The sequence below is a fragment of the Neolamprologus multifasciatus genome, chromosome 1, assembly GCF_963576455.1.
Source record: "Neolamprologus multifasciatus chromosome 1, fNeoMul1.2, whole genome shotgun sequence".
NCBI lineage: Eukaryota > Metazoa > Chordata > Actinopteri > Cichliformes > Cichlidae > Neolamprologus > Neolamprologus multifasciatus.
In genome coordinates this window covers 1979328-1993646 of record NC_140439.1, presented here as the reverse complement: position 1 = coordinate 1993646, position 14319 = coordinate 1979328, and the positions used below count along the sequence as shown (strand labels likewise).

Genomic DNA, 14319 nt, shown 5'->3' with positions numbered 1-14319 from the left:
AGAGAGAGAGGAACAGATAGAGAGAGGAACAGAGAGAGAGAGAGAGAGGAACAGAGAGAGAGGATCAGAGAGAGAGAGGAACAGAGAGAGAGAGGAACAGAGAGCGGAACAGAGAGAGGGAGAGAGAGGAACAGAGAGAGAGGGAGAGATTAACAGAGAGGGAGAGAGAGGAACAGAGAGAGAGGGGAACAGAGAGAGAGAGAGAGGAACAGAGAGGGAGAGAGAGGAACAGAGAGAGAGAGAGAGGAACAGAGAGAGAGGAACAGAGAGAGAGGGGAACAGAGCGAGAGAGAGGAACAGAGAGAGAGAGAGGAACAGAGAGAGAGGGGAACAGAGCGAGAGAGAGGAACAGAGAGAGAGAGAGGAACAGAGAGAGAGAGAGGAACAGAGAGAGGAACAGAGCGAGAGAGAGGATCAGAGAGAGAGAGGAACAGAGAGCGGAACAGAGAGAGGGAGAGAGGGGAACAGAGAGAGAGAGAGGGGAACAGAGAGAGAGAGAGGAACAGAGAGGGAGAGAGAGGAATAGAGAGAGAGAGAGAGGAACAGAGAGAGAGAGAGAGGAACAGAGAGAGAGAGGAACAGATAGAGAGAGAGGTACAGAGAGAGAGGATAACAGAGCGAGAGAGAGGAACAGAGAGAGAGAGAGGAACAGAGAGAGAGAGGAACAGAGAGAGAGAGAGAGGAACAGAGAGAGAGGGGAACAGAGCGAGAGAGAGGAACAGAGAGAGAGGAACAGAGCGAGAGAGAGGAACAGAGAGAGAGAGGAACAGAGAGGGAGAGAGAGGAACAGAGAGAGAGAGGAACAGAGAGAGAGAGGAACAGAGAGAGAGAGAGGAACAGATAGAGAGAGAGGAACAGAGAGAGAGGGTAACAGAGCGAGAGAGAGGAACAGAGAGAGAGAGGAACAGAGAGAGAGGGGAACAGAGCGAGAGAGAGGAACAGAGAGAGAGGAACAGAGCGAGAGAGAGGAACAGAGAGAGAGAGGAACAGAGAGGGAGAGAGAGGAACAGAGAGAGAGGGGAACAGAGAGAGAGAGGAACAGAGAGAGAGAGAGAGAGGAACAGAGAGAGAGGGAGACAGGAACAGAGAGGGAGAGAGGGGAACAGAGAGAGAGAGAGGGGAACAGAGAGAGAGAGAGAGGAACAGAGAGGGAGAGAGAGGAACAGAGAGAGAGAGAGGAACAGAGAGAGAGAGAGAGGAACAGAGAGGGAGAGAGGGGAACAGAGAGAGAGAGAGGGGAACAGAGAGAGAGGAGAGAGGAACAGAGAGGGAGAGAGAGGAACAGAGAGAGAGAGAGAGGAACAGAGAGAGAGAGAGAGGAACAGAGAGAGAGAGAGAGGAACAGAGAGAGAGAGGAACAGAGAGAGAGAGGAACAGATAGAGAGAGGAACAGAGAGAGAGAGAGAGAGGAACAGAGAGAGAGGATCAGAGAGAGAGAGGAACAGAGAGAGAGAGGAACAGAGAGCGGAACAGAGAGAGGGAGAGAGAGGAACAGAGAGAGAGGGAGAGAGGAACAGAGAGGGAGAGAGAGGAACAGAGAGAGAGGGGAACAGAGAGAGAGAGAGAGGAACAGAGAGGGAGAGAGAGGAACAGAGAGAGAGAGGAACAGAGAGAGAGGAACAGAGAGAGAGAGGAACAGAGAGAGAGGAACAGAGAGAGAGGGGAACAGAGCGAGAGAGAGGAACAGAGAGAGAGAGAGGAACAGAGAGAGAGGAACAGAGAGAGAGGGGAACAGAGCGAGAGAGAGGAACAGAGAGAGAGAGAGGAACAGAGAGAGAGAGAGGAAGAGAGAGAGAGGAACAGAGCGAGAGAGAGGATCAGAGAGAGAGAGGAACAGAGAGCGGAACAGAGAGAGGGAGAGAGAGGAACAGAGAGGGAGAGAGGGGAACAGAGAGAGAGAGAGGGGAACAGAGAGAGAGAGAGAGGAACAGAGAGGGAGAGAGAGGAACAGAGAGAGAGAGAGAGAGGAACAGAGAGAGAGAGGAACAGAGAGAGAGAGAGAGGAACAGAGAGAGATAGGAACAGAGAGAGAGAGGAACAGAGAGAGAGAGAGAGAGGAACAGAGATAGAGAGGAACAGAGAGAGAGAGGAACAGAGAGAGAGAGAGAGAGGAACAGAGATAGAGAGGAACAGAGAGAGAGAGAGAGAGGAACAGAGATAGAGAGGAACAGAGAGAGAGAGAGAGTAGGTGAGACACATATGTTAGTCAAATGGTTGTTTACCAAAAGTATCATAGGGACTCATGTATCTCGTACCTAGTGTTTCTTTTTAGGTTTGTTATTTTTCAAATTCTACATTTATTAAGTTTTACAGGCTTGTTTGCACAACAAAGGATAAATAATTATATATATTTTTCTCAATCTAAATAGTGGACTTTGGTAGAATTAAAAAATAAGTGTAGTGCAGGTCTATGATGGTTTTTAGTGCTGCTATCATCTAGTTCTGATTCTGGGTCTGTCTTGGTTAAATCCTAAGTAGTCCTGATTTTGAACTGTTGCAGTCCCTATATGAAGTCATTCCTTTTTGAACAAAACTCAAAACAGAGCCTATAAACAACCCCCCCCCCCCCCCCCCCAATCCCACATGCATACTACCCTTTAGTGCTAAGCCCCAGGTGTATCAAATGTCTGCCTCCGCCTCTGTTATTAGTTATAAAAAACGGAGCCTTCACTATGAAAGACTGAATCAGTCTCTGCCTGTACTTTAAAAATAACCTCAAGCTGGCTACAACAAGATAAGAAACACATTTTAATAAGTTACTGTAAAAGTAGAACAATTAAAATGTGTCATGTTGTCCACGTCTGCCATCAGCCTCGCTCTCTTCCAGCATTCGCACTGCTCCAGTCTGCAGCTCCACATTTGAATTGCACAATACAAGCTTGTTTGTGTAACCAAAATGAGAAGAAACAGCAGTTTTCTGTGTTTCAGTATCTTTGTCCAACAAGTAATTGAGTAACTATGGAAGCTCAGCCACATAATAGGAAAAGATCCATGTTGTTGGAAGAGATACATAAAAATATAAACCAAGCCCTGGACGGGCTTTGATTTGATGGACAGTGTTCAACAGCAACATTCAGCTAACATTATTTATATTAGATTAGAAAGATTATAAAACCTAGTTCACTGTTACACTTGTATTAAAGGTCATACTCCCCATGAGAAAGTGTCCTAAATCAGTTTTAACTTGATTTTATTTATACTTGAGGGTTTTCGGCTTACACCAGAATTATGTCAGCTTCATTTGCAGCCTCTGAGGTTGCAGCACAGCTCGTGTGTGCTTGGACGGAGGCACCATAAGAGAACTGTGACACGCTGCTTTCTGCTTTTCCCAAAACGTTTCTGATGCCAGCTGACCAACAGCAAATGAGCTCAGGAAACTCTGATTCGTCTCCCTTTTTAGCGATCACAACACAAACCTCCTGTCGACTCGAATCATTGATGTGAATGATTGAACGGATGAATGAACGTAAACCGAGCGACAGCGAAAAGCCTGCTAGAAATAACAGGAACACTTAGGTCAACGTGTTTCGACAGCAGGCAGAGGAGCTACAGATCAAATCCTACAGTGCAGGTTATCACACTAACACTAACGGTCCTCGGGTGCTGCTGGCTCACCAATAAAGGCACTCACCTACTACGACAGGCAGGACCTTCATAGCTTTCCTCTCCCTGCTGTTGAGCTTGGCTCTCGTCTTCATTTGCTGCTGGCTGAAGGTCAGCGTAGGCACCGAGTTCTCTCTGTACTGCCGTGGATAAGGAATCTCCTGTTGTATGTAGTCGCCAGAATCATCCATGCGAGACTGGGCTAGATCTCTCTCAATAATCCTGGGCAGAGGCATGGGCAGAGGTCCAGGGATGGTGCCTGGCAGTGGGGCGAGGGTCGTGGTGATGGCAGCGTGCTGCAGCTTCCTGCAGGCCTCAATGCTGCTTCGTAGTTTGGCCTTACGGGTCTCCTCCCAGCGACGCAGCCCGCGGAAAACCCCAAAGTAGAGCAGGACCATGATGGGGCAAGGAATGAAGAAGGAGCAGACTGAGGAATACACCACATAGTTGTTGTCCTCCAATTTACACTCTGTGGGATCACGGTTAGGTACGTTGTTGATGCCAAATATGACAGGCGAGGCCACTGCTAAGGCCAGCAGCCAGGTGGCAGATAGCAGGATGCGCTGACGATGGTCCACGTGTTTGCGGTTGTAGTTTAGTGGAATGGACACGGCAATAAACCTGCAGAAAGAAAGAAGCGTTCACAAGGATATGTTTAACATCATGATCTCGAGCGCTCGGAAGCATTTTGGTTTCCATTCGTAGTCTATGTGTAGTCCAAATTTGATTGTCTAATCATTTTTAGTAAAGCTATCATTAAATACATTAAATACTGGTAAATAGTCTTTTGGTAAGTAACAGAAGTAAAATAATCTAAACTTTGTCCTAGGAAACATTTAGCTTTTGTCCACTTCTGACAGGAAGTCTCAGCCTGGTTCACAACACTGGAAAAAACTGTTATTCTTACAGTAACACAGCTGTTCAGAGTTTATATTGCATGGTTTTCATTTCAGTATTTCCTGTTACTTCAAATGCATAAGGTTAAAAATGTAAATTTCAGTGTCAAAGCTGAATTATTCTGAGTTACAAAAATAATTCTCTGTCCTCGTGTCACTGAGCAAAGACTCCGGAGACTAATTCAGTCATAGTTACTGTCAAGTTATACTTTTTACCTTGATCGATCACGCTGGGTACGTAAGCGTTGTTTGGAGGTTTTAAATAAAAAGCTTTGACAGTCATTTGTAAAGTGAACTCAGTCTATTAAAGGCTTTGGATGACTGTCTGCTGACATTTAGACAAACACAGGGACAGAATTTTTAGCCCCTCTATGAAAATTTCATTTAAAAAAATTGATGTTAAACAGAGTAAGGTTTTCACGCAGCTTTTCCTCTGGCCTATCCCAGCAGTCTTAGGGTGTGAGGGACCCTGGACAGGTCACCAGTCTGTCACAGGACTAACACAGATAACTATTTAACCTAACCCCACTAACTGCATGTCTTTGGACTGTGGGAGACGTGGGAGTACCGGGGTAGAACATGCAAACTGCACACAGAAGGACCCCGGCCTGATGGTGATCCTGAACTCAGGATGACTTTACTCACTGGCTGCAGTGCTCAAGAGTAATATTTTGTGGTGGCTGTGCCTTTGAGAGAATTCAAAAAACAATTTTGATTCATTACAACCTCCTATGGCTCAACATTGATTTAACTTGGCAAACGAATATATCCGTCCTAAGCAGCTGTATTTCTGTCATTTTATTTTAGCTGTAATGATTTATAGTAAATCAGGCTTTTTGAAAAGCTGCAGTAAATGATGAGTTCTCTTCCAAATCACCAAAGTTGCAAAGTTAGCATGACCCATAAAGCTACAACAGCCATATTAATGGTTAATTCACCAGACTGAAATAACCTGACATTGGCCTTTAAAAATAGAGAAATTTCAGTTTAGTGTGGATGTGGTGATGCAGAAAGTCCACGAAACATTCGTTTTAATGCTTGTTTTTAACTTGAATTTCAGTTTGGAACTTAATTATTTTATAGGAAACAAAATGTGAGGAGCATATCTGGATTAAACTGTTATCTGAATGAAATAACTATATGATGAAATTCCCTTTTTAATATTACGTTTTCTTCTTTGTAGCAAGTATTTGTGTCCAGAACAGCCGAGGGATTAATCACAGTATCTGCTGTGTTTTTGTTAGTTTCAGACTCATCTGCATCGAATGCCTTTGACAGTAAAAGCAAGCATGTAGGAGCAACATAAAGAGGTATACCTGTCCACACTGATAGCACAGAGGTTAAATATTGATGCGGTGCACAGCATCACATCCATGGTCATCAGGCCATCACACATCAGCATGTTTAAGGACCAGACTCCACCCTGAAACTGCACACACATAAACAAACACAAAAACACACAAACCTTGAGTCAACAGAAACTCACTGCAAATATTCCCAATCCTCTTGTCTTAGTGCCAGAGTGGGTCACAAACGTTCCTGCATGAAGCGTGACTCTGTCCCCTGACTTATTCGGCGAGCACAGTAGGCGTTAACTTTCAGACAGACTTTCTAATCCAGTGACTGCATGTGGACAAAGCACTGGTGTGAAGATTAACTGGCTGTGACCACTGGCACAGATAACAAGATCTCAAATGCAGCTAGTTAAGGGGGATTTAAGGGGAAGCCTCAGCAGGGCATCTCTATTATATTTAGACAGGCAGGCATGCAGGCAGGTGGCTCCTGATACTGAAGACAAGGCTACATCCTGGTCTTTTGCCTGCAGATGTTGTGAATTATGGGTCGTACCTTTTCTCAACACCAGAATAAAGCTCCCACTGTCTCCCCTCGGTCTTTATTTATCCTGATGAAAGACGAACAGCCGTCTCTGTTTTATGATGCTCTTTTTCTGATGAGTATAATTAGCTACTGCACTAAGAGTGTTAATCCTCCAGAATTGTTATAATTAATAAACACCTGAATTCAAGACAACAGCTTTCTGTCCACTAGTACTTTAGGGCTCACACATTATTAGAAACTGAAGCGTCACATTTTGCATCTTTTTGCAGTCGTTTTGCCATTTTCTTTTGGTAATCATTTTACCGATATATGTGCTGATTTTGTCACTCTGCAGTTTCTTTTGTATCTCTGTTTGCATCTTTGTTATTTTCAGTGTTGGGACTAACGCGTTATTAAGTAACGCGTTACAGTAACTACGTTATTATTGTGGTAACGAGCACGGTAACTAGTTATTATGCCAAAATCAGGAACGCGTTAGTCGTTACTGGGATTTAGATAGGGTCGTTACTCGTTACTTCGTGTGGTGGCTATCGCGGAGCTTCCACAGATTCAATAACATTAGCAAGTGGTGGAGGCAGCAGGTGGATGAGGGAAAGGGGACGCAGAAGGAAAAGAGACCCGAGGTCCAAGTGTGAACTGAACTTGAGGTAAGAAGTTATGACCTGCAGTCTATCTGGGTCAGATATAAACCAAGTTTAGGTGGAGTTTATTTTCGTTATTCTGACTTTTTCCATACTGCGTACTAGCTAGCATGACGGAGTTTCTATACAGCTGGGTGGGTGCTATGAAGTTAATGATGTTGAACTTTATTTTGTTCATAAGTTATTAGAGTTGCCAACCGTCCCGTCTGGTATTCAGAGAAAATATTACGCGTTTCTTATTGAGGTGAAAAGGAACAGTTTGTCCCGGACTTCAGCTACAATGAAAAAGACACAAAGCTGGATTTATTCTGTGTCTTTGCTGCACAGCTGCCTCTTCTTCTTTCATTCCCCTCCCTCTCCCGTTTCTACTTCAATCATGAAAACTGATCAATGATCAGCTGATCGGCTTTTCTCTCTTGTTTGTTTATCGCCCACTTTGCGCCAGAAAGAGGAAACCAGCCGATGTCGCGTTAAACAACAGCAGCACGTTTAAGCTTGATCAGCTGTTGTTAGAATTTATTTAATATTAATTCCTAGTATCAGCTGATGTTTGCTGGAGCCACAGCTGCAAAAAAGCTGCTGGTCATGATGTCGGTTTGGTTATCTGGTGAGAGGGAAACATGAAACCAGGAGATGTCCTTACTGAATCATCAGAGCTGAACAGGTGATGGAGAAACAGGTTTACCTTTTAGGTGACATAAATGAGTTGAAGGGAAGTTATGAACTGTTTCTGAGAGACAGATAACCCCAGGATCCTTTTTAGGCAGCTGACAGCTGGTAACTGTGCAGGTGCGGATCTAGCAAAGTTTTGCCAGGGGGGCCAGGTAGGGCATTAAAAGGGAGAGGGGGGCACAAAGAAATACTTTTCTTTCTTATTCTCATTTAAAATGTCTGGCTTTTAAAAAATAATTATCTGAATCTTACAACAAAGGATTGATAGATTGATGCATATATACCATCAAAACAGTGAACATCACTGTCACAACAGCGTTTGTTTTCATTCAAAGACTTTATGATTTTTCCTATAATGGCCGGTCTCTAGTCAAAACGCCTGGGCCGATTTTTTGTCCCCGTCCAGCCCTGTATGCAGCTCATCTGCAGTCTGGTGTTACCTACATCTTCCTATTCAGAAGGCAGAATTTCTGAGTTCTGAGTACAATCAAAGCACCACGACTGCAGTTTTTGTGTTGGATGTAAAAAGCGCACATGACGCTGTGACGTAGGCTAGAATCATGGCAGCAGTCAATGACGGTCCAGGCGTGGGATTTCTCTCGTGGAAATATGCACATTATTTTTTCCTTTCTATTGGTAGGTGGCACAGTGCACTTGTGGCAAGTAAGCAAGCTAGAAGACTGGCAAAGTTATGGAAGCAACACATTAACAAGAGAATTCTGAGTAAAACCAAAGTTACTTTCCCTAGTAACTAGTTACTTTGAAAGTAACGAGTAACTTGAAGTAACTGAGTTACTTTTGATAGAAGTAACTAGTAATGTAACTAAGTTACTATTTTAAAGTAACTTACCCAACACTGGTTATTTTGCATCTGCGTGTATATATTTGGAGTTGTTATTTTCTGTGTTTCCATGCTCTTTAACCTCCTGACATCCACATATGTGGACATCACATTTTGGGTTGTCTAGACCAAAATACTAAATTTTGCTCTACAAGGGCCTGATGTCCACTAACGAGGACGTTTTACTGACACTGTTCTATTGACATTTAAAATCGATGTCCTCATATGTGGCTCTCATTTTTCTCAGAAACAAAAATCAGGTAAAATAACAAAAAATAAATCTTTGTTTTTACATTCATCAGGTCCCAATCAGCCCAAATAGCAAAGAGAGATTAAAAATGCATGCTGTGGAAGAGTTCCGGTCTTATGAGGTTAAGGGTATTTTAGACGTGTTTGGAGTCTAAAGTTTGCATTTTGCTGTTTTTTGTAGCATGCATGTGTTTTTTTTCCAGTTTTGCTATTTTTGCACAGTGGTTTGTACGTCTTGGTTACGTCTATTTATCGTTATCTTAATAGTCTCCAGGCCTTTAAAGTTCTTATGGGCGCCTTGGATTTTGTGAAGTCTTGAAGCCACACTGTGCGGTCTTCAGTCTTTATATCATTTTTCATTTCCTCTTGGTTAATGTTGCATCTGAACTGCAATATACAGGAGATGTAGAGATACCTGCTTATCTTCTGTCTGACGCTTTCTTCGAGTTACAGTCAGACTCATCTGCACGCATGCTGTACTAAATGCTGACCTGATAAGCCTGTTGGGTAATACGGCTCTTACCTCTGCGTAAACGAAGAGAGGGAGAACCAGCACCGCCAGCAGCAGGTCTGCAAATGCCAGACTCACTATAAAGTAGTTTGTGGTGGTTTTTAAAGCTTTCTCCAAGTAAACGCTTATACACACGAGCACATTTCCACAGGTGACGACGATGATCAAGAAAATCCCGAAAATGAGAGCTGGGAAGTTTAAATGTCTGACGGCGGCCGCCGGCAGGGTGTCGTTGTTAAAATCCGTGAAGTTGTCCGACATGGTCGCCGGTGTTGCGCCGTGCGCCGCAGACTGACGGGCTCCTTGTCCTACGAAGAGTTTCCTCCAGGGTAGTTTTCATCTATAAGCCGTTAAGGAAAGCATAAGGTTTCCAGATGAAGTCGGGCTAAGTTGTTCTCCGTGGACGCGCATCCACGGCGCCCAGTGTGCGCACTGAAACCGATGCGCAAAGCCACACCGCTCGATGTAACCACGTTACCAGCCCTTAGGAACCCTTTCTGCAAATTTGACTGTCAAATGTGGATTCTCTGATAATTGCTCGCTACTGAAGGGGCAGCTGTGCAAAGTGGACGAATCAGAAGGCAACGGCTTAACCGGATAAATCTGCTTATGTGTTAACAGCCTCAGCAGGTTGGCAAATCAGGTTCGACTGAGACAGCAAACAGTGTGGCAATCGGCTGTTCCTCACATATGTAGACTTCTTACACTAAACTGCAGCCCTGAATATCAGTACATGGGAAAGACTTTACATGAAGTCATTCTTTAATTGTTTATATAATATTTTCTGCTACACTGAGTAACAATGAGACATATTTCAAACACATATTTAAACTCGATCTTTTTTCTAAAAGTATTCAAGTAGTTTTAAAGCTAACCAATGAGGAAGAGGAGGAAAACGTCAGCAACAAGTGAGACCAAAGAGGTGAAACACAAACTGCGCTCCTATAAGCTCCGCTCTACACTTGCTGTAATAAGCAGCAGTTTTAACCCAAACATGCTACACAGGTGTATGCTCTGTATACCCCCGTCCCAACTTTGCTCAAATCTGGAATCAAATTTCAAAATATTATTAACAATAATAATCTCAGTTTTAACATTTATTTATGGTAAATGAAGTACAACATATATAAGATAGAGCCACTAGTGTGCTACATGTGGTTGCAACATGAGAAACAAATGGGTAATGTGAAGATAGTTGCATCTATCTTTTACACTGTTTATGGTTTTATCTCAGCTGCTTCTTTTAGTTTCACATCAACAGCAGTCTCCTATTTTTTCATAATTTTCTTCTTCATCTCAAAAAAAGCCTGCAGCTCTCTATATTGGCACTATATTTAAAGTCATATAATTGGGTTAACCGGGTATCACATGGCGGTCATCACATGATGAGCATTTCAAGTACTTAATTTTGGCAGTGTTGGATTTTACTTGTTTCGTATGTTGATGATCAAATATGTGGCTTAGAAATGAGCAAATGAAAATAAAGGCTTCAGAAAACTAATTTTAGCAGTGGCGGCTCTGCTGAGAGTCTGTAAATATTAGCGTTGTTAGTGGATTATGTGGCGCTTGAACCATGAAGGCTCCCATTACTGATATCTGCACATACCTAATGCCATTGCTGGGCATTCTTTCTGCTATTTTTCATGCTTGAATACACATTTCAGGAATATGGTGACTGACATATATCTGAATGACTGATTGGATATGCCCTGATTAGCAGTTCATCATCATGATACTGGAACTGATGCCGAAGTCATTCTGCTAGAGTCTGAGAAGCAGAATGAGCTTCACAGTCATGTGTAATGAAGTGCTGCCTGCATCACCGCCTTTAAAGACTATCTGCTCTTAGGAATTTTCTGTTTCTCAGATTGAAACTGAAAGTCCTGGAAACGCATCAGTAGAGGAATACTCTATTCCATACTTTAATGTCTCATAATTCTTCTATTCACTGCTGTGGACACTGCAAATGACCAGGTCAGTAACAGCATTTCACTTAAAGTTTCCTGGACATTTCTTTGGATACTTTGATAGGTGGTATTATCTTGCTGGGGTTACATGATATCATGAATGATGAACCAGGCCCTGTAAATTATTCAGTGTATTCACTACTGCAGTGATGAACAGTCCCAGCCAGCAGCAGCAGGCCTTTGCTAAATGTGGCTGCTTAAGGCAGTGTTTCCAAACCACTGTGGTGCGGCACAAAGGTGTGCCATTGAAGATTATCTGCTTCCACCTGATTAGTAACGGGCAATACAATTACATTCTCTTCCACTAGAAGGCAGCACAACTACCTGCTGTAATTCAATGGGTTGCCAACTGCCAGGAAAACAGAAGAAGACGAAGAAGAAATTACATATGCTATGTCCCAATCAATGACTTGGTCCCAATTCAGGTCCTGCATCGTCCTGTGACGATGGAGGCCACATTTGAGGGCAGATTACGTCACAGCCAGGCGACAAAGGCTGTCCCAATTCGACAGCTGTGTCGCTACCAAAGACTGTTTTCTCCAGTCATTGGTCACTACCCGATCTGTACTGGAAACCCAATCGGTACCACGCATGTGCAAATCTTACGTCACTTCTTCTCTTTACCAACATTGCGACAGTTAATATATTTGAAGAGACACGGTTAGCGCCCAGTTAGCACCTCTCGACACCTCTTTTTTGACTGCCCGGGACATTTAAACAATGGATACCTCCATATACAAACAAATTCACGCTTTTCTCCTCAACGGAGAACAATTCAATTCCCCCGATTGAACAACAGCAACGTAAAATAAGAAGAATGGCGCCTAATTACAGAGTTAATAATACTGACTTAGTAATGTGTCACGTGAAGATTCATCAGCCAGATGAAGTGTTTACTGACAATTGACAGTGATAGCGGACATCATCATCACTATTCCAACAATCCTCTCCACACAGACAAGCATAAACACACTCGACTATCACTAAATCAAATTTACACATAGAGAAACACGATTTGTAATGATGATAGTTCAGTTTACAGTTTCAGGGTTCATTCAGTCGCTCAGCAGGTGGCTGTATCCTTGTACACTTGGGAGTAAACTGCCATTAAACGAAACAGAAGAAGAAAACCTCTGCACATGCGTGGTATGGATCGGGTAGACCCCATTTGTATGGTCCCGTCTTTGCACGTGCGCAGTAAGGATCGGGGAGTCCTGAACCATAACTAACTTTTTTTTTCGTTTTTGTCTACATTATACTGAAATGTTTCATTATTGCAAACATTTTAAGAGATACTTAACATCTTAACAGATACTCTGACCTGTAACTATCATAAAATGCTTCGACCGAAAGTAGACACCTTTTGCACATGCGTGGTACTGATCGGGGTTCTGGTACGGATCGGTGACAGGCTGCTCCAAATGTGTCCTCTAGTGATGGTAAATTTGATTATTTTTACTGAATTGAGTTTGAATGAGTCACTCACCAAAGTGAATCGGGTTTTTTGAGTCATTTGATTCACTGAGTCAGAATGGGTGAATGCACAAGTTGTGTAAAGCACTTTGAGTGCTCAGAAGAGTAGAAAAGCGCTATATAAGAACCAGTCCCTTTACCATTTACAACACTTTCATCCCTTATGTAGCAGGTTTGTCAGACTCGGGAGAATTTTCTCCAAACATGACAGTGCACTTCTAACCCAGACAGATCCTCAGACAAAAACTGGTTCATTCCAAGGACAAAACTACAAAACACAAGTTTAACAGCATAGTGTATGCTTGCAGTGCAGTGAGGATGCTCAGACCTCTACACCAAACATTTGGCCAGTGGACAGAAAGACTTTGAAAGCACGGAGGACCTGAAAATGTAACCAAATTGAATGTTTTAAGATTCTTCATTATTTTAACATTTGTTAAAATGTTTTTACATTTGTATTAGGGGTGGGCGATATAAACGATATACGATAGAAACTATATAAATTTGGCCAACGATAGAGATTTTGACTATACCGCTCTATCCGATAGCGCATGTTGATGATGTCATCAAGCTGCGCCTGTTTTGGTGCATCACATCGCAGTGGCTACAACCATTATCATCTGCAAATTATGCCGGGCTACAGTCATAGCAAAAAGATGAAGCACTTTTGAAATATGGGGAAAGCCAAAAACTGTGCTTCCTCCACTTCCGTAACATTGATTCATTAATTAATTCTCTCACAGCTGCTCTATTCCCATGTTGTTGCAGTATATTAATAACTAACCTCATATTGTGGATGAATAATCTCAGTTGTTCTCCTGACTGAAGTTTGGCCCGTGTATAGCATCCTGCTATGCGATTGCATTTGTCCCTGACCACCAGAATCCCTCGCGTTAACTTTTATCGAGTGGAAAAAAAGTTGGTGTTCATCCTCCAGCTTCACTGTGCTAATGTTATGCTAACATAGCTGTGTCACTAGCAATCACGTAGCACAACATTATATACCAGGTAGTTGAACTTCAGTAACCCTGCAAACGTCACTGCTGTTTAGTTTTCTGTCTTCATTTATGTTGGAAGTGGTAGCAGAGCTGTACGTTTTAATTAGTTTCAAAAGTCTATGTCAGAACATGGTATGAAATGTTTAGGTATAAACTAGCGAGCTAACTTCCTGTTAACTTCTAACTCCGTTAAATTTAATAAATTCTATTTTCATGGATGTACAACTTAATTGTTACACCCGATAAAGCAGCAACGCTGATGATTTAATTAAAGATGAAAGAATTTAGACCGTTTTTAACTCTTAGTGTTCGTTTGCCTTTGGGACCTGAAATGGACGGAGTTTAGGACCCAGATTACTCCATGAAGCTCCTCACTACGCCAGCCATAATGCTCTGACAATCCATCAAGCAGTGCGGCTTACCAAAGTTGTAGGGGAGACCGGGGATAGTTGTAACATTTTTGACATTTCTGTCTGTAAATTGGAGCTCTTATTGGAGGTAGTAAATTAGTAAATTGGAGGTAGTGGATTCAAAATGTAATGCAAAGTATTTACATGTCTAGGCTATTAAATAGTGCAGCTATTTTCTCTGCAGCACAATTACCCATTGCATGGCATGGTCTCAAACAC

The 14319-nt window shown here is 42.8% G+C and overlaps 1 protein-coding gene across 3 annotated transcripts in view; it reads right to left on the bottom strand.

Annotated features, from left to right (window-relative positions):
- Positions 1 to 10000, bottom strand: part of drd4b (dopamine receptor D4b) — a 28898-nt gene extending 18898 nt beyond the window's left edge. For all 3 annotated transcript variants that reach the window (XR_014874343.1, XR_014874342.1, XM_085161455.1), the window contains exons 1-3: positions 9265 to 10000; positions 5816 to 5928; positions 3632 to 4224 (exon numbers count right to left, since the gene is read on the bottom strand). Coding sequence is in view for 1 of the 3 variants with exons in the window: in XM_085161455.1 (XP_085017581.1) it covers positions 3632 to 4224; positions 5816 to 5928; positions 9265 to 9513 (955 nt within the window). In the remaining 2 variants the exon portion in view is untranslated. The remainder of the gene's footprint in view (positions 1 to 3631; positions 4225 to 5815; positions 5929 to 9264) is intronic.
- Between the last annotated feature and the right edge of the window lie 4319 nt (positions 10001 to 14319).